The sequence below is a fragment of the Grammomys surdaster genome, unplaced genomic scaffold, assembly GCF_004785775.1.
Source record: "Grammomys surdaster isolate TR1022 unplaced genomic scaffold, NIH_TR_1.0 804, whole genome shotgun sequence".
Taxonomy (NCBI): Eukaryota; Metazoa; Chordata; class Mammalia; order Rodentia; family Muridae; genus Grammomys; species Grammomys surdaster.
Window position 1 is genome coordinate 22,719 of NW_021605223.1, and position 27,658 is coordinate 50,376.

The 27,658-nt window shown below is 48.2% G+C and overlaps 2 protein-coding genes across 9 annotated transcripts; both read right to left on the bottom strand.

The window, feature by feature from the left end:
• Positions 1 to 792: 792 nt before the first annotated feature.
• LOC114633944 (zinc finger protein 226-like) lies at positions 793 to 9,843 on the bottom strand. 3 transcript variants are annotated; one of them, XM_028782545.1, is made up of 6 exons: positions 9,704 to 9,843; positions 8,726 to 8,827; positions 6,574 to 6,619; positions 5,527 to 5,653; positions 2,945 to 3,034; positions 793 to 2,258 (listed from the first exon to the last, which is right to left on the bottom strand). In XM_028782545.1, exons 3-6 carry the CDS (start codon positions 6,574 to 6,576, stop codon positions 805 to 807), a joined length of 1,674 nt encoding a protein of 557 aa, XP_028638378.1. In that variant the 5' UTR covers positions 6,577 to 6,619; positions 8,726 to 8,827; positions 9,704 to 9,843; the 3' UTR covers positions 793 to 804. The 3 variants fall into 3 exon arrangements, with proteins under 3 accessions (XP_028638378.1, XP_028638377.1, XP_028638379.1); XM_028782544.1 differs by having other exon boundaries at positions 8,644 to 8,827; XM_028782546.1 differs by lacking the exons at positions 6,574 to 6,619; positions 8,726 to 8,827; positions 9,704 to 9,843 and having other exon boundaries at positions 5,531 to 5,642.
• A 2,112-nt stretch (positions 9,844 to 11,955) lies between these two features.
• LOC114633945 (zinc finger protein 45-like) lies at positions 11,956 to 27,541 on the bottom strand. 6 transcript variants are annotated; one of them, XM_028782549.1, is made up of 6 exons: positions 27,488 to 27,541; positions 24,831 to 24,890; positions 22,712 to 22,828; positions 21,812 to 21,850; positions 19,128 to 19,254; positions 11,956 to 14,102 (listed from the first exon to the last, which is right to left on the bottom strand). In XM_028782549.1, exons 4-6 carry the CDS (start codon positions 21,824 to 21,826, stop codon positions 12,784 to 12,786), a joined length of 1,461 nt encoding a protein of 486 aa, XP_028638382.1. In that variant the 5' UTR covers positions 21,827 to 21,850; positions 22,712 to 22,828; positions 24,831 to 24,890; positions 27,488 to 27,541; the 3' UTR covers positions 11,956 to 12,783. The 6 variants fall into 6 exon arrangements, with proteins under 6 accessions (XP_028638382.1, XP_028638381.1, XP_028638383.1 ...); XM_028782548.1 differs by lacking the exon at positions 27,488 to 27,541 and adding an exon at positions 27,229 to 27,425; XM_028782550.1 differs by lacking the exon at positions 27,488 to 27,541 and adding an exon at positions 27,329 to 27,351.
• Between the last annotated feature and the right edge of the window lie 117 nt (positions 27,542 to 27,658).

A 27,658-nucleotide genomic window follows, 5' to 3' on the forward strand; every position in this document is an offset into this window, starting at 1 on the left:
AGTATTCGAACACTGAGATACTTCCCCAGGTCCAAAGTGGGTTTTTATATTTCGGCTGCTTCTGAGTTTCTATTAAGGCTGCTAGGGCTCCTGTAACAGAGACTTACGTCTCAACCGTTTCGAAAGCATGGCCCCATTTTACTAACAAATACCATCTTTTCCGTACTCAGCACCTCAGCACTAGGACTATGCCAACTCAGCAGCACCTCGTCTTTGTAAGACACTTCCACAAAGCCCTGGTGAGGTATCGTTCCCAAAGTTCTCTACGGGACAACTGAAAAAGGTCACGGTTGCAACTACAGCTTCCTTATAACTAATTAACAGTGCCCGGAAACACTGGGATGGAAGGAGCGGAAACACCGACCTTAATGGGGCCGTCTTCATTTTGAAAAATGATTAAAAGAATTCTCAAAACAGGCCAGTGAGATGCTCACTGGGTAAAGGAGCTCCCACCAAGCCTGACAGCCTGAGTTTGAAAGAGGGAACTGCCTTCCAAAAGGTACTGATCTCCACATATACTCTGTGACATGCCTACACTAGCATGTGTGTGCTCCCACATACACTAACTTGTTTTTTAAAAAATTATTTACGTTATGTGTATGAATGTTTTGCCCACATTCATGTATGTGTGCCATATATTGGATTTTCTGAAACGTATGTAATGGATAGTTGCGAACCACCATACGGATGCAGGGAATTAGGTTCTTTTCGCTTAACTGTCAAGCCACCCTCCAGCCTCCCACACTAAACTATTTTAAGTGAAAAAAAAAAAAAGAATCCACGTGACACAAGTCTTTTCAAGCGCTATTTTATAGAACAATTTTCCTGAATGGATTCCTTGATGTTTTTACCGTCTCTCTTGCTCTTGTACGGTTTACCGCTGCTGTGGATTCTGTGATGAATTATAAGGTTTGACCGCCAACCAAAGCTCTTACCACAAACATCACACTTGTAAGGCTTCTCCCCCGTGTGAACTCTCTGGTGGGATTGCAGCTGTGAAGAGCGACTGAAGCCCTTCCCACACACATCACAACTGTACGGCTTCTCTCCGGTGTGGACTCTCAAATGAACTTGGAGGTTTGAATTCAGAGTATAGCCTTTACCACACACAGTACATACGTAGGATTTCTCTCCGGTGTGAATGCCCTGATGAGCCTGAAGACTCGAAGGGCGACTAAATTCTTTCCCGCAGTCCACACACTTATAGGGTTTCTCTCCTGTGTGGACTCTCTGGTGGATGTAGAGATTTGAGCTACAAATGAAGTTCTTCCCGCACTCCTCGCACTTGTACGGTTTCTCTCCGGTGTGGACCCTCTGGTGGGAGCGCAGATGTGAATTGCGGCTGAAACTCTTGCCGCAGGCATCACATTTGAACGGTTTCTCCCCAGTGTGCAGTCTCTGGTGGTCCTGGAGGTGGGAGGCCTGGCTGAAGGCACTCCCGCACGTCTCACAGGTGTAAGGTCTCTCCCTAGTGTGCACTTTCAGATGGACACTGAGTGCCGATTTACAACTGAAGTCTTTTCTGCAATGCTCACACGTGAATGGCTTCACGGCCGTGTGGACCGGCTGGTGGATGCGGAGATGTGGATTATGACCAAATTTACGTTCTTCTCCTGTGCGATCTCCTTGATGAGCACAGCCATCTGTGCCACAAGGGAAGCCTCTTCCATCGTCCACACCCTCACAAGTCCTCTCTCCTGAGTCTAACACTTGGTGGGGATCAGAGCTGGAGGGATTGGGAATAGCTTCTTTGCATTGGGAGCTTTTCTGTCTAGTGTGATTCGCTCCATTCTGGTCAAATGGAGCCACCTCCATACCATCTCCCCCATGATCACTGGGGCCATGCGACTCTTTACTTTTGTTTACTCTGTGATCAGAGTGGGGATGCGGAAGCCGGCTGGGAGACTGAATGTCCTGTTTACTCTGACCTGGTTCATCTCTCTTGGAGACTCGGTGGTATTGATCCTTACAGTTCTGTGGCTCGGGCAGGAAAGTTTTCTGGGTTCTCAAAGTGGGAAGCCGGAGCCTTCTGGCACTGATGGGGACATTTATTGTATGACTCTTTATACAGTCCTCATATTCAGAAACGTGAGCAGATGACCCTGACCGGAGCCGGCCCTGTAACTGAGGAGTATTTACCACAGAGTCTTGACACGTGGTTATGTCGTCCGTGACCCACTGCCAGATTTGCCAGCAGGAAAGGGCTTCAGGTGACCCTCTACCTCGGACAGCCCCTCTCTCATGCTGAGCCTTAATTCCTATAAAGACAGAGGGAAGGATGAGTGGAAAATGTTTACACTTTGGGATTTCAGCCTTAGGTCACAGTACTAGACTTTAATGTAAATCAAGGTGACTTTTCAGCTTATCCTTTTCCTTATTAGTGAAGTTTTGGGGTGTAAATACTAACAGAACCCACTACATAGTCTACTGAGCTCCTTATTAAGAACCAATAAGGGCTGGAGAGATGGCTCAGTAGTCAAGAACACTGCCCGCTTTTCTAGAGGACTGGGTTCATCCACAGCATCTGACACCACTCTTCTGCCCATGTAACTCCACGCGTAGGGGACCTGACACCCCCTTCTGACCTCCATGGGCCCCAGGGCCACATGTGCTATACATAACTCCATGTAGGCAAACACCCACACACATAAAATAACAATAAAAAAAATGTAAAGAGAACTAATAAAACCCAATTAAAATCAATTACTGATTGAATTTTTTTTTCCTTTTAAAATTATACATCTTTCCTACTATACGACAGTGTCAACAGGAAGAAACATTTTACGGTGCTCAGTTTTCTAGCTGCTACCCAGAACCGTGCCCGGTACAGGTTCCAGCAATAACGTGCTACAACTGCTCAGAGCACGCTGCTTGGCCCACACAATGCCAGCAATAGGGACCGAGAACAGCTAGTCCTGGAGATGAGTAACAGAAGATTTCTCACCTAAATCTCGCTCCCTCTGGGCTGCCCTCCTCATTCGAGGCTTCTCTTCTCTTTCTAAGTGTGGTTTATCTCGTTTGAAAAGTTGATACTCTGTGAACATGCAAAATCACAATTGTCAGAGGGCGCGATCCCGGTGAAACTGCACTGGGGGACGTCAGTGGCTGATGACATCATCAGCAACACACTGAAAACAGTGTGTTCAAGCTGACACACACATAGCCCAGGGAAGAAATACCACTTACGACGGGACCCTTCCACCACACACAGGCGTGTCAGGAACACAGTCTGAGCGGCCTACGCTGAGCATGCCTGCAGTCAGCAGACCTCTCTTCACTTGCTCCGCATCCATTCGTTCCTGTCCTACAATGTGTGTTATTTTTTTCTGAGGAATGCTGGTGTTTTCTACTATATCATGTTCCATTAAAAGTTGCCAGTACTCCGGGCAGTTGGTGGCGCAATACCTTTAATCCCAGCACTTGGGAGGCAGAGGCAGGCAGATTTCTGAGTTCGAGGCCAGCCTGGTCTACAGAGTGAGTTCCAGGACAGCCAGGACTACACAGAGAAACCCTGTCTCGGAAAACCAAAAAAAAAAAAAAAAAAAAAAAGTTGCCAGTAGAGGTGCTGGAGAGATGGCCTGGTGGTTCAGACTACTTGCTGCTCTCCCAGAGTTCTGTGTCCAGCACTGACAACCACCTAGCTCCAGTGTCAGCGTGTCCAATGTCCTTTTCCAGCCTCCGAGGGTGCCCACACAGAGGTATGTCTCTCACACATACACGCATCAAAATAATAAAAATTAGTATCTTTTTAAAATGATCAGTATGGGGCTAAAGCGATGGGCCGGTGGTTAAGAGTGCTTGCCGCTCTTCCAGAGGACCCCAAGTTCAGTTTCTAGTACCCCCATCCTGTGGCTCACAACCATTTGTAATTCCTCTAAGTCTAGCCTCAGAGAGTACACACACGCACACACACACACACAAACACACCAAATAAGATGTGATTTTGCTGTCACTTTTGTTTGTTCATTTGTTTTTCAAGTCAAGATTTCCCTGTGTAGCCCTGTAGACCAGGCTGGCCTCAAACTCACAGAGATCTGCCTGCTTCTGCCTCCTGAGTGCTGAGATCGGAGGCATGTGCCACCACCATCCAGTAAGACGTAATACATGTCGATAATAAAAATAACAATAACAATAATAATAATAACAATAATAATAATATGTGGAGGTAGCCTCAGTTGTTGAGAGCATTGGTTGTTCTTCCAGACGACTTGGGTTCAGTTCTTAGAACCCGCATGGCGGCTCACATGTAGCAGGATATTTCCCCTGCTACATTTTACAATAAATCCGGTAATTTGGGAGGAGCTAATGTGGGAGGAGAGAAGGAGAGGAAGAGGAGGAGCTAGGAGAGCAGAGATGGAGGAGCTATGGAGGACCATGCATGTACTGAGAGCAGTCCTGGGTAACAACTCATATCTAGGTTAGTTACCTGGGTAACACCTCTAATTGCGTGGGCATCTTGTTATTGAGCATTACCAAATATATAAAGCCTTTGGATAATCTAAGCATTAGAGTCTCATTCCTACCGGGTACCCATAGATGGTGGGATGGTCTAGACTCAGCCACGCATTGTGGAGACAGTGTGGTAGACTGGCAGAGCCTTCTCCCACGCTGGTGTCTCTTGGGGGCCAAGGTCGGTGCTTTGGCCAGCATGAGCTGTGGTCAGAGTTGAGCAGAGGCGGGAGCACACCGCTGCTCTTGGCCTCAGGCCTTGCCTAGTTGAAAACATGGCAGCCCCTTAACAACAAGCCAGATTGGGTGCCGCCGTTTAAAAAATAACAGTAACACTCACAACCATCTGTAACTCTAGTTTCAAGGGTACCAGGTTATATACTCCTATTCATACATATATAAACTAACAAATTAAACAAACAAATAAAATGTCCTTAAATGTCAGGGGCAGCCCTGCTTATACACTGAAGGCCTAAAATCAGCCATAGGCCTGACATACATGCCTGCTAGCACCAAGTCTTGGGTCTCTGTGGAAAAACACTGAAACAGATGGCTAGAAGCTATTGTAAACAAGCAGCTTTGGTGGAAGGCTGCCAAGCTGGGCTAGTCATAGACCTTGTAGATAGATAACCTTGGTGGATAGTACCAACTTAGATAGAGACAAGTGAATCATAGGCAGAGTCATAGTGATCTGTCTCCTGAACCTTCACCCAGCTGACACTCTGTTCTGGAAGATATCTGTACTCCCCCTGAACAATCTGTATCCCCTGAACACCCACATTCCTGTGTCATCCCCTTCCCCACATCCTGCCTTTTTGTGCATATTACCTGTGTGTGAAAAAGCAATAATTGTGATCTGATCAGACTATAGACAGGTCGTCATTTCTTTGCGTGTTTGCCTGTGTCCCCCCCCACCCTCTTCAGGTGACCTCCCCGGACCCCTGTTTAATGTCCTGCTGGACAGGACACTTAAATATCACAAACAAATAAAATGTCTTTAAACATCCAGTTCAGAAAAGACAAGAAATGTTCCAACTCCAAGGTCACACGTTTGTGCCAGAGGGCAGCCGTCCTCACCCACTGAGAGCAGGTTCCGGAAGTTCTCCACCATCACATCTTGGTACATCTTCCTCTGGGCAGAGTCCAGCAGCCTGAACTCCTCTTTAGTGAAGACCACAGCCACATCCTTGAATGTTACTGCCTCCTACAACAAGCACATATGACCTCAATCTTACAAACAACTGCTGTTAGTAACATTGTCAAAGTTAAAATAGTCTCAATCTCAGGGGAGAGAGGGAATAAGCTTGTAAAGACTCAGAAAGTTCTAAAAGGAGGCTCCTTGAGTTTCTGGAAAATTATACAACTCATAAGTCACAGAAACTCCCTGAAACTGACCAGATGCCCAAGGTCCCTCAGTCATAGAGTTATATTCAGGTCAACAAGAGTTTCCTAGCAGAGCCTCTCCTACTTATTGAGATGTCTGCAAATTGTACATTAAGTTCTAGGGAAATGCTTCCAAGATGCAGCTGCCTTGGAGTCACCCTGTTCCTGGGAGTGACCCCAATAAACTCATCAGTTCACCAACTTGAACTTGTGTGGTATTTTTACTTGAGTCTGTTGTGGATTCCCTACTTGGAGTAAACAAACGTTTATCTCTGTCTCCCTAAGAGAAGAGTCAACACCAATGTCTTCTAGAGGCACAATGGCCCTGAAAAGTCGGAGGACAGTTAAACTTACAGGGACAAACAAGCATTTGGCATATCCTCAAGACCTCAAGTGCTTTCATTCATTCTATTTTTAAAATGACATTTACTCATTGTATATGTGTGTGTGTGTGCTTGCATGTGCACACACACGGGCCTGCATGTGTATGTGATAGTGATTGTGTAAAAGACAGAGGATGACTTGTGGAAGTCAGTTCTTCCCCATGTAGATCTTGGGGATCAAACTTAGGTCATCAGGCCTGGAGGCACGGACCTTAACCACTGAGCAGCCATCTCGTCTGCTCTCCAGTGCTTTGAGTCTCCTTACATGAGACAAATCCTCTAGCTTGAGAAAGACCACTGTATTCTGACAGCGAGAAGGGCAAGCATTCTGACAGTGAGAAGGGCTAGCTCTACTTACCATGGGTCCGCTCACTTTTTACCCGTCCTTCAGGGAGGTGCAGAGCCTAAAAGGCAAAAATCGGAAAAGAGAGATGTCTCGATGGTGCCACTGACCACACGGCTGAGAGTCAGGTGCGTGTTCCATGTAGCCTACGGTCAGAGGATGACAGTGATACCATGTACGATACGTACTCCATTCAGGAGCACGTTACAGAACAGTGTGCCCAACCACAACATGTGAGATCTCCTTGTACGATTTTTTTTGCAATTTTCTCTACGTTTTAAATTCTAAGGAAACTTTCAGTAATCGGTGGTGATAATGTCGAGGATGGTAAAAGGAAAACAGCATATAACGCTAATCCACTGTAACTGGTACTCGGCGTGCCACTCCTGATGGAAGTACGCGGAAGGCAATAAATCCACTCGCAGGAGTCTACAGGGAACACGTCGTGAATCCTAATTTGGCTCTGCACACACCATTGCCTCGTGTTGCTTGGGATTTTTAGCAGGAGTGACTGTTGACAATATTTATTAAGCAAATGGGGGAGGGGTTATCACAGTACCGTGATTACAGTACTCCGATCCATTCTACCTGTGCCAGGTGGCATGGTGAACCTTCTAAGCCTGAATTTTCAGATGAGCCCCTGGCCTGAACTGTTTACATTGGACCTGTGTGGGAGTCACCTGGATCTCATTAGAATGCAGACTTGGGGTGGGGGGTAGCTGCAGGAGTTCTCAGTTAGGTGGGTGGGGCTGGAATCTGGGCGGAGCTTGAGTCTGGGTGGGGTTTGAAAGCCTGGGTACTGTCTCCAGGAGAGGAAACTCTCTCTGCTGGTTCGAGGAGGTGAGTTTCTGAACTGCTGCAGGGGGTCAGCCAGTCCCAAGGAACACAGCTGCCATTTGAGGGAAACTTACCCAAGAAAACCTGACAGAAGCATACTAAAGTAGTAACAATTTTTTTTTTTTACATGATTCTGTAATTTTGGACATCTCCATGTCTATAACGTAAAAAAAAAAAAAAAAAAAAAGTTATTTGGAAAAACCAGAACTGGTGAAAACAACTTTTGGAAAAACCTAATACTAGGGACTGGGGCGATGGCTTAGTTGGTAAAGAGCTTTCTGGGCAAGCGTGAAGACCCGAGTTTCATCTCAAGAACACATTTTATAAAGTCAGGGCAAGGGAGGGTGGGGGCTGCATGCCAGTGGCACAGATCTGTAAACCCAGTGCTGAGAAGGCAGATAATGGACTAATCTCGCCTGCTTGGTCAAAAGCCCTCGCCAAATTAGGCAAGCTCGAAGTCCACAGGGGGATTTGGTGTAAAGGCATTTACCAGAGAGCCTGACTGTTTGATCCTCAGGCTCCACAGGGTGGAGGGTGGGCAGCATCTCCTCAACGTGATCTTCTAATCTCCACAGCCACACTCAATGCCCCACCCCTACATACATGTTAAACGGAAAAACAGGGGATGGTTCCTGGGAACCTGAGGTTGACCTCCAGTGTCTGTACACACACACCACACACACACACACACACACACACGCACACACACACAGGTCCAACAAATACACAAAAGCCTGCTCTCAAGTTCCCTGCGAGCCTATACTCAGGATACGGGATGGCTTCCTCTGGGAGCTTGGACCAGGAAGACTGAGCACGGCCTAGTTCCTGAGGCTAGCATCCCCACTCTTGTGGCTCCTTTTGAAAGGACTGAGGAAGCAGAATAAACTCCATTTTGTTCTTAAGACTCTATTTAAGTTAACTTGTCCTTGAAGAGACACGGCCAATGAAGAGGCAAAAACCCCAGCAGGAGAGATTCTATCTTCTCCTCCAAACTCTTTAAGCTGCCGTCCTTGGAGAAAGCTACAGTCTAGAAAGCTGTCTGCTGTCCTTGAAGTGATATGGCCCCCATCCTTGGGCTCTGGGAAAGAGACCAACATTCCTTTACCCTGTCATGTAATGTCAAGGCTTAGAAACCCCTGCTTGCGGTATTTTTCCTTTATAAATCCCCTTCACCTAGAGCTGGGGTCACTCTCCTTCCTGTGCCATCAGAAGGCTGGTGGCCCCAGCTCAGCTTGAATAAAGACTCACCTGTGCTTACATCGGAGTTGTGGTTCCTGGTGGTCTCTTAGGGGTTTTTGCAATCTGAGCACAACACTCTGTATAAACTAACCTCTAATTACAGTCATTCCCTGGTGTACAACCCACACATCCTCCAGCATCAGCCAATCTTAGTCACATGTGGCTTCCGGCACTGCTTTTTGGGAAGTCAGGGCTGCGGGGAAACCAAATATTGAAAAATTACAAAATCACCTACATTAAATCTCACAGTTCTTGCCCCAGTATCTAGTGCAAGCAGCCAGCTCCTTCCTATAAAGGTCATAGCTGGAGGTAGCTAGCAGATTCACAGAGGCCATGAGACCTACGTGCCGGGCAGTTTTGGGCAGATCACGTTCTATTTTTTTTTTCTCCAAGTATGCTACTAGGAAGGTCTAATTTCTGTCTTTTGCAGAACAGCCAGAAAATGCACAGAGCATTTTCAGCTAGCGGCAGGGGCAGAAGCAGAAGCAGAACCGGCTATGGGGTGGAGAAGGTGGGCTGCAGGCCTGGAGGGGAGCCGCAGGGGCATGGAGGGGGCTGCAGGCCTGGAGGGGAGCCGCAGGGGCATGGAGGGGGCTGCAGGCCTGGAGGGGAGCCGCAGGGGCATGGAGGGGGCTGTGGAAGGGGACAGATGGCTTCAGGGGGGAGCTTCAGGTGGGAGGGGGACTGCAGGGAGGGAGAGGGGCTGCAGGGAGGCAGAGGGGCTGCAGGGAGGCAGAGGGGAACTGCAGAAGGGAGGGGTGCTGCAGGGAGGAGAGGAGGCTGCAGGCGGGAGGGGTGCTGCGGGCCGGAAGAGGAGGTTGCTAGAAGGGGCTGCAGGACCAGAGAGGGAAGTTGATGGCAGGAGAAGGAGGGGGCTGCGGGAGAGGGGGCTGCAGGCAGAGATGGGGCTGCAGTCCAAGAAAAGGGGCAGCAGGCGCGGAGGGGTGCTGCGGGCGGAAGAGGGGCCGCAGGCAGGGAGAGGGGGCTGCGGGAGCGCTGCAGAATCGGCTCGCACGGAGGGCCTGCAGGCACGGGGACGCTCCCTCCGGAGCTCGCCGCTGCTCCTTACCTTTCAAACCTCGCTCCTTCCTTCTCGCCCGAGACGCAGTTACTGTCGATCTCAGAGGCATCTAGACATTCTAGAGGTTCCTGGTTAAAAGAACTCGATGCCCGGGGACAGATGGCTAACAAGCCAACCCAAAGCCGACGAGTTCCCAGAATTCCGCGTGGAGAAACCGTGACGCTCGGCTCCCGTGGTAACGGAAGTGAGGATGCAGAGGCGTGGATGGCTCATCCCCGAAGCTAGGGGAGGAGCACCGCCCTCCCGTATTGAATTTCCCTATTGATTTTCATTTCTCACACTCCCTAAGAAAGTCTTGGGCAACAATGTCTTTACATTGTAGGATGTCTGCCTTAGGACGTAGATAGACTTTGGCGCTGGAGAGACGACGTAGCGCAGAGAGCGCGGCTTTTACAGAGTACCCGGTGACCTGGAGTCACTCCTGCTCCGGAGGACCTGTCGCCCTCTTGTGGCGTCGCCGAGCGCTGCATGCACAGACAACATGCAGAGAAAACATCCACATTAAAAAAAAAAAGTTTTATAAAAAACGAAAGAAAAGGGGGCTGGAGAGATGGCTCAGCGGTTAAGAGCACTATATGCTCTTCCAGAGGTCCTGAGTTCAAATCCCAGCAACTACATGGTGGCTCACAACCATCTGTAATGAGATCTGATGCCCTCTTCTGGTGTGTCTGAAGACAGCCGCAGTGTACTCATATACATAAAATAAATCTTAAAAAAAAGAAAGAAAAAATAAAACAAAAACTATTTATTGGTGTTTTCATGCATGCGGGGGGTGGGGCGTGCATGCTACCGCACAAATGAAGTCATGTGACAGTGTACGGGGAGTAAATCCTCTCCTTGCACTCACTATTTGGGTCTAGGGGACCCAACTCAGGTTGTCAGGCAGGGCAACAGGAGTGTTTACCTGCTGAACCACCTTGAAAACTCTTAAAAGCCCAGCACAAGAACCAGCTTTTAGTAAGGAGCGATTCAAACATGGTTCAGCAATTTCAATAGGAATATGAATAGCAAACAAGGACATGTTTATCTTTAGATAATTTTTTTTGGGGGGGGTTGGTTTTTCAAGACAGGGTTTCTCTGTGTAGCCCTGGCTGTCCTGGAACTCACTCTGTAGACCAGGCTGGCCTCGAACTCTCGAAGTCAGAAATCCACCTGCCTCTGCCTCCCAAGTGCTGGGATTAAAGGCGCGCGCCACCACCGCCCAGCTAGATAATTTTTTAAAGAAATGGATATATGTGAAATGAGCTGGTACCATAAGCTTGTGGAAAAAAATGCTAACATGCGAGAACCTAACATGTCGATGGCAAGAATACAAAATGGACAGCTGTGTATTCTTTAAAATTATTCTTAGTAAAGTTAAATATACTACCATTAATCAACATAGTAGTGATTCTGGATGTAGAGGGCTCGCTGTTTCAGAACAGTAACCCGTTCTCTTAACTCCCTCCTCCCCGTTTCCAGCCTAGGCCCTTTCAAACATTTCTCCCAACTATTCCTTCCTCAGTTTCCCATCAGTGTAAACAGTCCCTTCTCCCAGTTTTCCCAATTCTAACAGCTCTAAACTATAACGACTGTTCTAGCCTATCTGCGCAGCTCAGCTCCTCCGGCCTCCACTGTCTCCTAGTACCTTCTGTCCCAACTGCTATCCCTTCTTGTTCTGCCGGCTCCGCCTCTTCCTCCCGCTAGCTCCGCCCCCGTTCTCTGGCAAAGCTGGCTTTCTTCACCTTGGTCTCCTGAAGTTTCTCAGTCTGTGCTTCTTCTTTACAAGAAACGATGCTGTTGCCTATACAGTGAGAGCTTGCCTTTATTTAACTGGCTCGTTTCTCATCATTTTCTTTTCAATCAACTCATCCCCGTGTTTATTTCGTTGACTTTAGACTCAAGTTGGAGATAGTCACTGTGGCCCATAGCTGGCTCAGAAACCACTTTTGGCACAAAAATAAATAAATTGATTAATTGATTAATTTTAAAAATGTAATTCCTTTTTCTTGCTTTCTAATTCTTTTGGAAAAATTTCAGTGACCATATATGAATTAAACTTTGTCTCCTCCTTTAGCCTCTTCGTGAAACTCCAGGCTTTGCAGCCGCTGCAGCAGGCAGATTGAATAAAAATTTTCAAGTGACTGCCCTTCTCAAGGCTGACTTACTGAAGGCATGTGACGTCTTAGGCACCGCTTGGGTATAGAGGTACACAATGTAGATACACAACTCAAACATTTACTATTAATTGGAAAGAAATGTGTTTTGAAACAGCTTCAATAAGTGATAATTTATTAATCACAAACCAAATTTGCATAGTAGTTCCGTGGAACCCTTTCTGTAGGGGAGTAACGGGGACGCTTAAAACCACGCTGAGACACAGCAAAATCTGCAGGTAAACTAAAACTAGCTCGATGCTTAACAAGCACTGAAGAGTGAGAACAGACAAGTAGTGTAAGCACAGCGTTTGCTTCAGGAAGAGCAGGAAATGTGTACAGTACAAAGCAGTGCAATTTGTAACAGACAACAGTGCTGGCCCTGAGCAGAGAGACTTCGAGCAGTGCCCATGGTCCTGGGTGTGGTGATGGCAACATGTAAGGTTTCACGCTGTGTGTTCTGAGGACGGCTGTAGTGAAGTCACACAGTTGCAGCATGGGTAAGAGCTGCCAGAAGCCCCTCGGATTTATCACCTGTTGAATTCTGAGGGGTTGGTCACCGGATATGCAGAAAGCTTGTAGCATCCCTAAATGTCTTGTGACTGTCACTTATGGTTATGAAGCCCCACATGAGGTTGCAACCAGCAGTGTAAGAAAGTTGCTCCCGTGGAACAGATCTGGTCCCTTCCGTTGAGATACCTCCAGTTCACACTCAACTTCACGCAGCTACTGTCTCCATGTGTTAAAGGGCAAGGTTCTGACTGAAGTCTACACGGCTCCAATTTAGAAAGCTTCTCTGCTTTGTAGTCTCCCCATTATCCTAAGGCATCCTGTTCCAGTCAAAATACTGATACTACGACCCCTTTGTCTCCCTTGAGAACTCTAAGAACTGGGACCTTTCAGCTTCCATTTGAAATATCGAACTATAAAACATTACAGAGTTTGTTTCCCCTGTGAGCCTTCTGATCCAGGCCAATCCTTCTGCCCCTCATCGTCAGCGTGGACCCGCTGGTGAATTAAGAGACTTGAGCTCCAGCTGAAGCCCTTCCCACACTCCCCGCACTTGTACGGTTTCTCTCCCGTGTGAACTCTCTGGTGGGCTTTGAGGTAGGAGCTCCAACTGAAGACTTTTCCACACTCCTCGCATCTGTAGGGTTTCTCTCCAGTGTGGATCCTCTGGTGGTCATGGAGGTACGACCTCTGCCGGAAGCGTTTTCCGCATACGTCACATTGATACGGTTTCTCTCCTGTGTGGACTCCACGGTGAGCTAGAAAATTGGACGCCCGACAGAAGCCTCTACCGCACTCCTCACACTGATAGGGTCTCTCTCCGGTATGGGACCTCTGGTGTGCTTGAAGGTGTGACTCCACAGTGAAGCCCTTCCCACACTCTGTGCACTTGTACGGTTTGTCTTCACTGTGGACCCTCTGGTGCACTTGGAAAATTGAGACTCGACTGAAGGCTTTCCCACACGTCTCACACTTATAGGGTTTCTCTCCCGTATGGATTCTACAGTGAACGTTAAGATCTGAACTCCGGCTGAAGCCCTTCCCACACGTGCTACATTTGTAGGGCTTCTCTCCGGTGTGGCCTCTCTGATGGGCCAGAAGATGCGAGGCCTGGCTGAAGCCTTTCCCACACTCCTCGCATACGTAGGGTTTCTCTCCCGTGTGGACTCGTATGTGATTGTTAAACTCCGAGCTGTGACAGAAACTCTTCCAGCAAGCATTGCACTGATAGGGCTTGTTTCCAGCGTGGCCTTTCTGATGGTCCAGAAGGGTGGAGGCCCGAGTGAAGCCCTTGCCACACTCCTCACACTTGTACGGTTTCTCTCCGGTGTGCCTCACCTGATGGGCTTCGAGACCCGATAACCGACAGAAGGAGTGGTCACATTTTTCACATCTATACCTCTTCTCTCCTTCGGGGAGTCGCCCGTTAGCCTGAAGTGGGGAGTCCCAGGAGTCTTTCTCGCTCCTGTCCTCTCCGTAAGGTTCTTCACCACCGTTTAATCCGCAGTGGCGTTGGAGCCGTGATTTCTGACCCGAATGCTTGCTGTATTCTTCGTCTGCACGACGCACTTCATCTCGTTTCAACCGAGAGCCAGTTTCCCCGACGCTTGCTCTGCACTCTCGAGCCTTGGTTAACTCCCTTGTAACTTGCTGCCAGATTTGTGAGCAGAAAAGCTCCTCGTGTGGCAGGTGCCTCAATCCCGCTTCCTCAAGAGACTCCATCTCCTCTACATTCTTGCCTCCTGAAAATAAAGAGAATTCAGAGAGGGGCAGGGTGTGTGAGTGCTCTGCTGGCTGATGCTGGAGTTAGACAGTTAAAGCACAGCCTAGGGCTTCACTGAACCAGAGATCCAATGGCTCGTCTAACATCCAGGATCCTGTCTTCTCCTGCCACGCCCAGAAGCCAAGGTCAGTGCTTCCAGCTCCCACTCACCACGTAACAATGAGAACCATTGCAAGCTCTACAAAGTATACAAAGCAAAAAAACACCATTTCCATCGAGATAGAAAGAGCAAGCCAGTGTGGTGGCATGCCTTTAATCCCAGCACTAGGGAAGCAGAGGTAGGCGGATCTCTGTGAGTTCGAGGCCAGCCTGGTCTATGGCTAGTGTAGTCAGGGCTATGGAGAGAAACCATGTCTCAAAAAAGATGGAGGAGAAGGAGAAGGGAAGAAAAGAAAAGAAAAAGAAAAAGCAAAGAAGGAAGAGAAAGAGAAAAGGAGAAAAAGAAGTGGCCTTTTATATTATAAGCCTGGGAGCCTGCTCGGTGGCTTTGCCTAACACCTGTGAGGCCCTGGGTCCACCCTCAGTACTGCCACAACAAAAGAGACACCACCTCCCCACCAACTGAGTATGACATGGAAAAGCCACAGAAAAAAAAAAACATTCTCTAAATGTTGGCTAAAATCCTGACCCCCAGGAGGATAGATGGCATCAGGGAGGCAGTCAGGTCCTGCAGTTGGAGACCCCAAGAATGGGTTAGTGACTATAATAAAGGCCCATGGAAGGCTCCTTGCCCTTCAACCCAAGGAGACACAGCAAGAAGGGGTGGGCAGTACTGGGAGGGGTCCCTGTCAGGCATCAGGTCTACTGGTGCCTTCAACTCGGACTTCCATGCTTCTAGAACAGTGAGACATAGTTCCGCATGTTTGTTTCTATTTGTGTGTGTCTAAGTGTCTGCCTGCATGCATGTCTGTTCGCTGCCTGTGCCTAGTACCCACAGAGGCCAGAGGGGGTCGTCATGTCCCCTGCAGCTGGAGTTAACAGTCAGTTGTGAGCCGCCATGTGTGTGCTGAGAACAAAACCAGGCCACTTGACTGCTGAGCCACCTCGTGTGTAGCGCACTCCTGGGGTCAGAATAGAGCATTGGGTTCCTTGGAGCTGGAGTTACAGACGTAAGCCAGTTGATGTGGGTAGGAACCAGACTCACGTCTTTCTGCAAGAGCGGCCGGTGCGCATCATTTACCCAGACCCAGGTTTCCGATGTTTATAAGCCACTTAAGCCTATCGGTATTATTGTTGTTGTTGTTGTTGTTATTATTATTATTACTATCGTAGTACAGGGACCTAAACACAGAGTTTGGGCCCACAATCTTTGTTACAGATGCTGGAGGCTACAGAGTTCAGATAATGAACATTAACATCTATCTATCTATCTATCTATCTATTTATCCATCTGTAAAGGCACCTAGAAAATTAAAGTTAGACATCTTTGTTTGTTTGTTTTGTTTTTTGAGACAGGGTTTCTCCGTAGCCCTGGCTGTCCTGGAACTCACTCTGTAGACCAGGCTGGCCTCGAACTCAGAAATCCGCCTGCCTCTGCCTCCCAAGTGCTGGGATTAAAGGCGTGCGCCACCACCGCCCGGCAAAGTTAGACATCTTAAAAATGTCTTGACAATAAGTTGTCAAAAGAAAAAAAAAACCTATTCGATACTATGCTTTGATTATACATTTTAAACTTCGCCAACCACTAGGTGTCTCCCTGTCTAACTGGAAGAGAAGCCACACAGCCATTGTTAACTCATTCATTCCCTGAACAGATACTCTCGGCACAGCTGCTCTGCACAGGGCCCCTCCTGAGACTGCTGTTGGGGGGAGCCCAGGGAGAGAAAGGCTTGGCAGAACTGCACATAGCCATCAGTGGTCGGACAGACAACAGAACAGGGCAAAGGAAGGGAAGAGGATGATGAGGCCCCCTGTGCGGCCTAAGAGCTTAGACGAGAAAAGCATGACCCCAGGGAGGGGTCAGGAGGGAATCAGGTTGAGAACATCTTGACAGTTTAAAAGCAGGCAAGGAAGCAAGAGCATGTGTGGATACAGCAAGGACACCAGTGCAAGTGGAAATGACTGGCAGGGTAAGAAGTCACAGGCCATGTCACATAGATATGTGGGGGGGGGGGGAGGGACAGACACACGGGATGCTGTAGGCCCCAGATTTGACCTCACCGAGTAATAAGTCACATAGGTACATCAGTCGCAGGAAGCCATGATGTGGCTGACACCCAAAGGAGCCCGAGAGAGTGGAGAACTGAGGATAAAGGCCCAGGACAGCAGCACTGGAGTAGTACAGAGCCGGACAAGTCTCCCTGTGACCTCGGCACAGGCTGACACACTGGTGCCAATGCTGTGCCCAAGATGACAAGCTAGACAGGACAGACCCAGAGCCTCGCTGTCTGCACCTGCAGGGTCACCGCCATGGGTAGACATCTTCACCATTCAAAGCTCATGAACTTTCTGGAACCGACCGTGTGGGTAGAACTCTCTGGAACCGACCGTGTGGGCAGCTTGGATGCCATGACTGAGGCTCTACGAAGAGTTTTATTTAATATTAACTCTTGGGGGCTGATGAGATGGCTCGCTGGTTAAGAGCACTTACTGTTCTTGCAGTCGACCCAAGTTTAACTCCCAGCACCCACAACTGGGTGGCTCACTACAGTCAGAAACTATGGCGCCAGGGGATACAATACCTTCTGGCCTTTGTGGATACCCGCAGATAAACACACATACTAAAACTTACTAAGATGAAATAAATCATGAGCAGGGCAGCATCAAGATGGTTCAGAAGGTCAAATCAGCTGCTGTCATGGATGACGACCTACGTCCATTCCTGGGACCCACATGGGGGAAGAGGAAAGTGACACCCGCAAGTTGTCCTCTGACTTTAACAAGCGTATTATGGCATACACGTGTTGGCATCACACACACCACATGCACACTTGTGCACACACATACACCAGTGTTTTTTTCCAAACTTGTTTTTGTTTGTTTGTCTGTTCTGTTTTTCAAGACAGGGTTTCTCTGTGTAGCCCTGGCTACCCTGGAACTCGCTCTGTAGACTAGGCTGGCCTCGAATTCACAGAAATCCACCTGCCTCTGCTGGTTTTGAGACAAGAATTTGACTCTATGCCCCAGGTTAGTCTCAAACTCATAGTGATCCTCATGCCTCTGCCCTGCTTTCCAATGTTCTAATTGTGTCATAACAAAAGAAATATGTGTTATGTAAAAGACACAAAAGATACAGACATTAGCATGAATATTAAAAAGGTACATTTTCACCAGGACTGGCTGCGCAGGCCAGTAATCCCAGCATTTGGGAAGCTGAGGCAGGAGGATTACAGGTTCAAAGCCTGCCCAGGAAACAGTAAGTACTAGGCCAGCCTGGAGTGTTATGGAGCAATAATCCAGATTTTGTCCCAGATAAAAAGTAAAAGCAGTTTTTGGAACATATCTTCATGGCAGAGTGCTTGCCAAGCACACGCAAGGCCCTAGAGTCAATCTCCATCACCACACACACTCACACACACTCACATACACTCATATACACACACGTATATACATACTCACACATACACACAAGTACACACACATTTACACACTCATACACATACACACTTACACTTTCACACATGCACACACACTCACCCCCACATACACATTCACACACATTCATACAGACTCTCACACACATGCACACACACACATACACTCACACACACATACACTCACACACACACACTCACACATGTTCACACACACACACACACACACACACACCCTGTTTTCCTCCTTCAATCACTAACACTGTTTTTGGCAACAAGCTATACTTTTTACTGCAATGAGAAGTTACCTCCAAGGGCTCTGATTTTTGCTCCTGTCACCAACCCTTTCAGACAGGGTCCCTCTGTGTAGCCCAGGCTATCCTGGAACTTGTTATGTTGTAGGCCAGGATAGCCTTACACTCCCAGAGACCTGTCTGCCTCTGCTTCTCAAGTGCTGGGATTGAAGTTGTACGGCACCATGTGTGGCTTTTCTACCCTTTTAAATTAAAAATTGTTCAAAAAGGGCCAGCAAATCAGCTTTAAGTGGAAAGGCACCTGCTGCCAAGCCCAAAGACCTGAGTTCAATTCCTGGGACTCAAATGGTAGAGGGAGAGAACTAATTCCCACAAGTTGACCTCTGACCTCCATATGCATGCCATGTCACGTATGCATCCACAAACATACACACATACAAACATACACACATACAAACATATAAACATACACACATACAAACATACAAACATATACACATACAAACATATAAACATTCAAACATACAAACATACACACATATAAACATATAAACATACAAACATACACACATACAAACATACACATATAGAAACATACAAACATACAAACATATAAACATACACACATAAATACATACAAACATACAAACATATACAAACATACAAACATATACAAACGTATACAAACATGTAAGCATACACACCCAGAGTGATCTTTTCTAAATTTAAGGTTTATTTATTTTACGTGTACGAGTGTTCTGCCTGTATGTATGTCTATGCACCATGTGCATGTCTAATGCCTGCAGGGGTGAGACGAGGGAGTCAGATCTCTGTGGAACTGGAGTTACGGCCGGCTGGGAGCTGCCATGTGGGTGCTAGGAACCAAACTCAGGTTCTCTGAAGACCACCCAGAGCTCTTAACCCGGAGCCATCCTCTAGCCCCACAAAGTAAAGATTTTTAATGTTAAAAAAAAATTGTTCATATATCTACTACATGTGTGGAGGTGATTACAGTTAGAGAAGGCACGAAACCACAGCATCACCCTGCTCACTGTGGTCCATGTACAAACCACACAAATTAGTTAGGGGCAGGGCACTAGGACAACTCAGCTCTGTGCCTCCCAATGATTAAAAATCCTGAGACCCCCTTCAAGAGCTGCATCAGCCAGGGCCACTGCCTGCTACACCCGTCCTCACCCACTGAGAGCAGCATCCTCAAGTTCTCCAGCATCACGTCGTGGTACAGCTTCCTCTGGGCAGCGTCCAGCAGCCCCAGCTCCTCCTCGCTGAAGACCACGGCCACGTCCCTGAACGTCACCATCTCCTGTGACAGCAAACACATGACACCTAAGTCTCTCAACAGAGGGTAGCTGTGGATGATCTGGGGCTCGGGGTGTGGAGTACCTGCCTGGCATCCACAAAGCCCTGGGTCCCACCTCCAGCACCTCAGACACTGGACCACATAATCCCCTGTAAAATGCTTGCATTTCCAGCACATGGGAGGCCGAGACAGGAGGGTGACTGGTCAGCTTGAAGCCATATTAAGTTCCAGGACAGGATGGAACCCTGTCTTGCTTTGTTTTGTTTGTTTGTTTGTTTGTTTTTTCGAGACAGGGTTTTTCTGTGTATCTCTGGCTGTCCTGGAATTCACTCTGTAGACCAGGCTGGCCTTGAACTTAGAAATCCACCTGCCTCTGCCTCCCAAGTGCTGGGATTAAAGGCGTGCGCCACCATTGCCCGGTGAACCCTGTCTTGAAAACATAAAACAAAAAAGAAAAATCACAGAAGGACCACTTTTTATATAAAGTCCTTATTCTAATATGTTAAAAATGCAATGTCAACAAATACGCAATTTTAAATTTATAATGCATGAGGTAACTGGGGCTTTTTTTTCTTTCCTTCTTCTTCTCCTCCTCTTCCTCCTCCTCCTTTTCTTTCTTCTTCCTCCTCTCCTTCCTCCTCTTTCTCCTCTTCTTCCTCCTCCTTCTCCTCTTCCTCTTCCTCCTCCTCATCAGTATTCTTTCCCCAAAATGAATATAAAGATTCTTGGTTCTTCATGCCATAGACAACACTGAACCCATAACAAAAATCTGAGCTAGTAACAGGCAACTCAATGGGTGAAGGAGTTTGCTGCCAAGCCAGACAGCCCAAGTTTAAATCCTGGCAGCCACATGATGGAAGAAGAGAACGGACTCCTACAGGTTGTTCTCTGAGTACACTCAAATACTCAAAATAAATGTTAAACAAAAAAAACCCAATCCTAGTCTAAATCAGTGAAAAACAACTTGATATTTCTATTTATCTCCTGATCACTAAAATATTTTTCAAATATTTACTAACCATGTTTATTTTCTACTTATTTATTTATAGACAGGGTCTCGTAGCTTAGGTTAGCTTCAAACTTGATGTGTAGCCAAGGATGACCCTGCATTTCTCTAATTTTCCTGCCTCCTTTTCCCGAGTGTTGGGATCACAAGGGTGTGGTACCCAGACTGGAGTATGTGGTGCTGGGAATTAAACCTGGGGCCTCACGCATGCAAGGCAAGCACTCTCTACCTGTTAAGTTTATGTCCCTAGCGCCATGCTTGTTGCTCTTTGGTACTCTGCCTACCGTTCTCATATTTTAACTGGCTTCGTAAGTGTTAGTTCTGCCCTGCTGGGGACCAAAGTCAGGGTGCTGAACGATTGAGGCAAGCGCTCTGTCCAAGCTAATCGCTGGCCTGTACTTCCATTCCTTCACATGTATGTAGTAAGTATTCTCTTCGCTAACTTTATGTATAGCAGAGTGGCCCGAACTGGATGATGGTACTACGGGCTTTTCTAGTCTGTGCTTGTTCATCCAATCATATGTAGTAGTAGTAGTTAGTATTTTGTTGTTGTTGTTGTTGTTGTTGTTGTTGTTTTTAAGACAGGGTTTCCCTGCATAGCTTTGACAGTCCTGGAACTCACTACGTAAACCAGAGTGGCCTCGAACTCACAGAGATCTGCCTGCTCTGCTTTCCAGGTGTGGGGATTAAAAATGCCCAGCATTTTTATTATTTTTTTTTAAATCTTTAGTATGTTTAATTATCTGTATGTATGGCTGTGTATGTACATGTGAGTGCTGGTATCCTCAGAGGTCACCAGAGGGTCTCAGATCCCCTGGAGTTGGAGTTAAAGGCTGACTTGAGCCACCTGATGTAGGTTGGGATCTGAGCGTGGGTCCTCTGGAAGGGCAGCCGATGCTCTGAAGCGTGGAGCCATCCCCCCAGCCTTTGTTCTTATTGTCTCATTCATCCAATTATAAATAGATAATTGGTATTTATTTATAATGACAGAAATAATAACAGGAGTGATTACCACCTGGCATCCAAGGATGTCTCAAATGTCAACAGTTTTCTTTAATACTTCCTAAGAAGCAAGGAGATAAGTGGAACCTTTGAGCCGTGGTTCTCAACCTGTGGGACTCGGCCCCTTTGGGGGTTGAACAACCCTTTCACAGCGGTCACATATCAGAGATCCTGGATATCAGGTATGTACACTACAGTTCACGGCAGTGGCAAAATTACAGTTATGAAGCAGCAATGGAAGTAGCTCTACAGTTGCGGGTCACCACAACATTAGGAGCTGCAGTAAAGGGTGGCAACCTTAGGAAGGCTGAGAGCCCACTGGGTTTGAGAAAGAGATGAGAATTTAAGGCCGGTGAGAGAGCTCAGGGGTGAAGGTACTTGCCGCAAGGTCTTGTAAGCTGCGTTCCATCCCCAGGCCCCCCAGGGTGGAGGGGAGAGTCATACGTTGTCCTCTGAGCTCCACACACACGCCAGGCTATGGCACATGTGTACCTCTACAGCCACATCCACTCAACAAGCGAGCAAATGTAAGAGAGAAACAGCCCAACTCACCTTGACCTTGGTCATTGTCCTCCTGGGGAATGGCTGGGTCTTACAACGTGCAATGAAGGAAGAGAGAGAAGCCGTGAGACCTCGGCCAGAGTGTGACCAGCTCAGCGGCTGCCTTGTGTAGACAGCAACTGCATCCCTTCCTCAGGGAGGCTAGGTCGCCATGCACCCCTGCAGCTGTGAGCCCTGGCCAAGAGTGACCTGCCCGGCTACACACACAAATGATGCATGTGCTTCAAGCAGACGTCCTTCTCTCTCGTCTCCGAATCTGCCCTTCATCCTGGGGCAGTAGAAAATGCTGCTTACTTCAGTACTCTAAAAAGCAGGCTGCACGGGTGGCCAGCTTTGTGAAGGCATAAGGTTTTGCAAACTTGCAACATTAAGAGGAGAGCCATGAAAGGCGTTACCGTAGAAACAGAGACAACTGAATAAAGTGCCCACCTCTGTGAGATGTAGGTAATCACATTGTTACAACCAATGTAATTGGAATTAACAGACTATCCTCACCACTGGACAGAAATGGCATGGTATAATGTCACACACCTGACATTCAGGAGAGACTGAGGCAGGGGGACTGCTATCAGTTCAAGCTGGCCTGGATTACACAGTGAGGCCCTATCTCAAAAGTCATTATAAGATCTAGAAATGTGCTAGTGTTTGGCACACCAGGGACCCTGAGTAGCACGTGCACACTAGCACACTGGCCCACAAAGGTGCCTTCCAAGTGCCCGCAAAGGAGAAGCTACTGTGTGGCCTTGGTCCCAACATCTAAACTGCTGTGCCCATCGTTGGCTATAAAAAGGACAGAGATAGAACGCCGGGCCTAAGATTATGATGGGAAGCGAATGAACATACATAGGCAGCTCCCTCGGGGAGGTACCTGGTATTTTAGGGCATTCTTACCAACAAAGATGGCAGCTGATGCACCCACGCACTGGAGGGGGCGGAGGCAGGTGGGGGTTCCTGAAATCACCTCATTCCACAGCTGACATCCCGATAAGCCTTGTCTCTCTGTTGCTTCTAAAAGCAAAAAGAGATGGACAGGAGTCAGAGAGAAGTGGGCACTGGCGGAAAGGGGTGAGAGGCAGACACAGGAGCAGAGAAGGGTCAGAGTTAAAGGAAACGCTTGGAGGAATCCTACACTGGGTACCGGGCAGCAGCATGTAGTGGGGCATCTTCTCACTACATTTGTAGAAAGCTCGGTGATTGAGCTGTATGAGAGGTAGGCAGAGTGAGGAGAGGAAGAGGAGAAGGAAGAAGAGGAGCTAGGAAGGAAGGAAGGAGATGTAGGAGCCATGGAGAACCACACATGGGTCCAGGTCGGTCTTGGGTAACAATTTATATCTTAAGGTTAGACATTGGGAAACAACTCTAATTGTTTGAGCATCTTGTTAATCGAGCATTTCTAAATATATAAAGCCTTTAGACAACAATTAAGCTTTACAGTCTGATTTCTACTGGGTACCGCGTGGATGGCGGGATGGTCTAGGCTCAGCCAAACATTGTGGAGACAGCGTGGTAGACTGGCAGAGCCATCTCCCACCCTGGTGTCTTGTGGATGTCAGGGCCGGTGCTTCTGGCTGGCCTGAGCCACTGCTCATGGCCTCAGGCCTTGCCTAGTTGGGAACACAGCAGCCCCATAAAAACAAGCCAGATTGGGCCTTGCTGTTTTAAATATTACCGTAAAACACCAGCACTCTCATCTGAGGGCAGCAAGTCGAGTCACTGTCGCAAACCAGCCACCAGCTTGACTACAGATGAACAGCCTACCCCCTAAGATAGGAAGTTAGCTATGATAGAGAAGGGACACCCCGTAACGAATCATGGGTCCCCCAGGCGATGCCAGCCATTAACTATATATCAGGCCATTTTTAGGGATGGGGAGACACAGCGAGGTGGCTTAGTTATGCACGCCTTCACTCCAACGCTTTTCCTATTATGTTTATCTAGAGTGTGCGCAGGGCACATGTCGGGGTCACCAGAAGACAACCTGCAGCAGGAGTTGCTGCCTCTCACCACGTACACCCTGCGGGTGGAAGACAGGTCGTCAAGTTTGGCAGCAAGGACTCCTACGACTCCCGCACCTTCCAGGACGGCTCCTCTAACGTTTGGGTCAGTACCACAGTGGGAGCAGGAGCTCGCTGGACCCCTTCCTTTGTAAGTCCTAATGCATCTTTCTCTTAGCCACTTCTTGGCCGAGCCAAGCCCACTAGGGTTTCCTAAGGACTCTGGCTCTAAATTCCAGGCGGTTCTGTGCCTTAGTGAGAATATATCCAGGAAGTTATGACTCGAGGCTGTGGATCTGGGCTGTACGGTTCCAACCCAACCTTCAAACATTAACTTAGCCACCCCGTCTCTCTCAAGCCCTTCATTGTAGAGGGGAAAAGCAGTTGTTGTTTTTTAAGAAGGTCTTGGGCCTTGAAAAGAAATCACTGTAGGAAAAAGTGTTTGTTTTCTGTGACTTATAGACTTGTTTTTCTGAGGGAGCTTTACAGCCTTTGTATGACTTAGGTCACAGGACGGTCCTGGCAAACCTGGAGCGTCTTGCATTATTAGTATTGTTAAGACTGAGGCTGCGGGGTGAGGAGCTCCTTCGAGAAACACGGAGAGCAGACCCCGGGTTTGGTACGAGGAACTTGTTTAACTCTAAAAATAAAAGCTTCTGTATAACTGTCAACAAATACGCTTCTGCATGGCTGTTTGAGGCTCAGTCCATCAGAGGCTGGACCTCCCTGCTGCCTGCAAGGCCTTACTTCATCCTGGAGTGACCCTCTTTCTTGGATTGTCCCTCATGACCCTGATACCAACACTCCATCCTTAAAATAAAAAAGCTATGCTAGACGTGGTGACATATATCTTTAATCCCATCATTGGGACCGGCAGGAAGGAGAGGAGAATGACTCCCTGAGTTTGAGGCCAGCCTGGTCTACAGAGAGAGTTCCAGGACAGCCAGGGCTACATAGTGACACTCCACCTCCAAACAACAACAGCAGCAACAACAACAAAGCCAAGCCACACTCACCAGGAGCCTTGCTGAAGGAGCCACGACCTGGCCTTCTACTCAGTCCTACTCAAGGTCAGCCTGTGGAAGGAGAAAAACCGTGAATTAGGACAGTCATCCCTGACCAAGCAGTTAACTGTCCCCTCCCACCCACCCAGCTGGAGACAAAAGAGAGAGAGAGAGAGCAGAGAAGATGTCCAGGGCTAAACAGGATGGTTGATGGGGACAGACAGGAGGTCCGGGAGCACCCCCTCCTACTCCCCCCCACCCCCATGAGAGACCGGGAGCACCCCTGCTGCCCCTCCGCCCCTGTGAGAGGCCAGACTGCTGGAGAGATATGAGTACTCACAAGAAGAGATTACGATCTCCTGAAAAGAATGGTTCAAGGCTTTCCTGTCTGCTCTAACAGAGAAGACCCAAAAGCTAATGAGAGGGCCAAGTGTGGAGGCCCAGGCCTTTAACCCAGAATCCAGGAGGCAGAGAGGCAGAGGCAGAGGGGCAGAGGGGCAGAGGGGCAGAGAGGCAGAGGCAGAGGCAGAGGCAAGAGGATCCCTGTGGGTTTGAAGCCAGCCCTGGTTAACATAGCAAATTCCAGGACACAGAGAAACTGTCTCAGAAAAAGAAAAGGGTAATGAGCCCCTGTGATGATGGATCTCCGGGAAAAGGCGCTCGTCACCAGTGGCGACCGGAGTCCAGTTTCTAGGACCGGCCCTTCCTGTGAGAGTTCCTCCCGCCCTGCACATGCGCAATGTGGCAGGAGAGGGTGCACGCCTGCACACGCACACTAATTGTCATAGTGAAAAGAAAACGATTAGAGAAAAGCGTGAGAACCTGGATTTGGACCCCCAGCACTCATACGAGGGTTCCATGAGAGACACTGGGTCAAAACAATTAAATAAATAGGTCAATAAGTAAATAAGGAGGAGAGTGATCATGGAAGATACTTGGTATTGACCTTCGGCCCCCAGACACATGCATGAAGAAGCATGCACGTATCAGCACATGCACATACTAGCACACATATATGAGAAAGTCATAGACAGAGCGAGAATAAACGTATTTTAAAAGGCTGCACCTTAACAGGAGGAAATACATTTGACTTGATGCACCTGGGTATGCAAGAGCAACAGACCTCCACTGCTTCCTCCTTCCTCCCCTGAATCCGCAATGGGGGTGAGGGTGGGGTAGGGGCTGCCCTTGAATCACACCATCTTGAGAACATGCTGGGCTCGGAGCTCTGTTGTTTGGACTATCAGCTTTCAGGCTGTGACTCGTTTTGAATTTTATGCGGCAACAGTCTTGATCTGAGTTACCCCATTTTTGGATAAACGTGCCAAGAAGGAATCTATGTCTTGTTTACACCAACAGCCACAGCCAGGCAACTCATTTGTGCTATTAAAAGATATTGACTGGCCTTTAGTCCCAGCACTCTGGAGTCAGAGGCTGGCAGATCTCTGTGAGTTCAAAGCCAGCCTGGTAACATAAAACATAAGCTCACTGACCATATCGCATATAACTACCTCACCAAGGGACTCATATGTGGCAGCCACGCTACTCAGTAGCCTGGTAGCCAGAAGCCTTGTTTGGTGAAGTACTCCTGACCCCTATCTTTGTTCCCAAGTCCAGTTCCGATGATCCAACCTGTGACAATAAACTCACATGCCTGTATAACTGTGTGCAGAGTGACGCGTCGTCTGAAACTTATCATTATTATGTTAAACTTGGAATAAAAGAACCCGTGTGATTAATGGCCAACCACCAAACAAAATTGAGATTCCTTGGCAAATTGCAGCCAATGAAACTGACATTGTTGGTGACTTTCTCATTGTTAAGATATGCCCTCCTGGATCCCACCACCACCACCATGTGTTTGTCATCGGGATTTCCCCTGAAGATCTGTATCTAGTCCTCTCCTGGGCTCTTCTCTGCCCCTGTATCAGCTCTCTGCCTGCGACTTCAGGGAACCTTTCTTAATGCTAAAGTATCTTTGACCCTCTAAGCAACTCCGTAACCTGTACACATGCATGCGCGTATAAACGTGTGTGGAGTGACTCGTGGCCTGGGATTTATCATTCGTTATATTAAGCTTGAAATAAAAGAACACGTGATTAGTGGCCAACTACCAAGCAAAATCGAGCTTCCTTGGCAAATCGCAGGCAACGAAACTGACACAGCTTATGACTTGGTTCAGTAAAATCTGACATCATGGAAAGCCATAGATGTGTCCGATTATCCTTCTACATGACAGGCTCGCGACAAATTTCCTCCATCCATCCCGGTTCCCTGTAGTGTGGGTATGAGACGTAGAACCTTCAGGGTAGGGTGACACTAGCTACATCAATGCCCCAAACAACCCTATCAGCACGGCCCTCGCACCCCAATTCCAGACAGCAGTGAAGGAATGTGTGACGGCTCACACCTGTCAACGCAACACCGGAGGCCGAGGCACGAGGATGACAGAGCCACGCGCTGAGACCCTATCAAGTGCGATGAAATCTGTGGGATCCAGGGAGACTCACTGGGAGCCCTGCGCTTCCGTTTCGCCAGCCTGGAGCCGACTCCCCTACGGCCGCCCGCCGTCAACCCCGCAAACCTCCAGATCCATGGATCAGTCGAGGAAGGTGTGGGAGAGAAGAAACTCAAGGGAGGACAAGGGGAGCGATGCTAACAGAAACTACCTGGGAGACACTTCCCAGAATGCTTCGCATCAGTCCGCACAACAGAAGCACCCGCAACGCTCCGAGAATTTGAACTACACTTCCCAGAATGCACCGCGTCCGGCGGGCTCAACAGAAGCACGCGCAACGCTCGGAGAACCTGGACTACACTTCCCAGAAATCTCCGCGTCA

Excerpts from the sequence above, each read along its gene's own strand:
- LOC114633945 (XM_028782547.1), bottom strand. The coding sequence starts at position 19,272 with ATGTGTTTGCTGTCACAGGAGATGGTGACGTTCAGGGACGTGGCCGTG. Across the intron at positions 14,103-19,127 it reads GAGGATGCTGCTCTCAGTGG|GAGGCAAGAATGTAGAGGAG; the intron begins GTGAGGACGGGT and ends CTTTATTTTCAG.
- LOC114633944 (XM_028782545.1), bottom strand. Across the intron at positions 3,035-5,526 it reads CCGGAACCTGCTCTCAGTGG|AGTATCAACTTTTCAAACGA; the intron begins GTGAGGACGGCT and ends GCATGTTCACAG. Across the intron at positions 2,259-2,944 it reads CCAGAGGGAGCGAGATTTAG|GAATTAAGGCTCAGCATGAG; the intron begins GTGAGAAATCTT and ends CTGTCTTTATAG.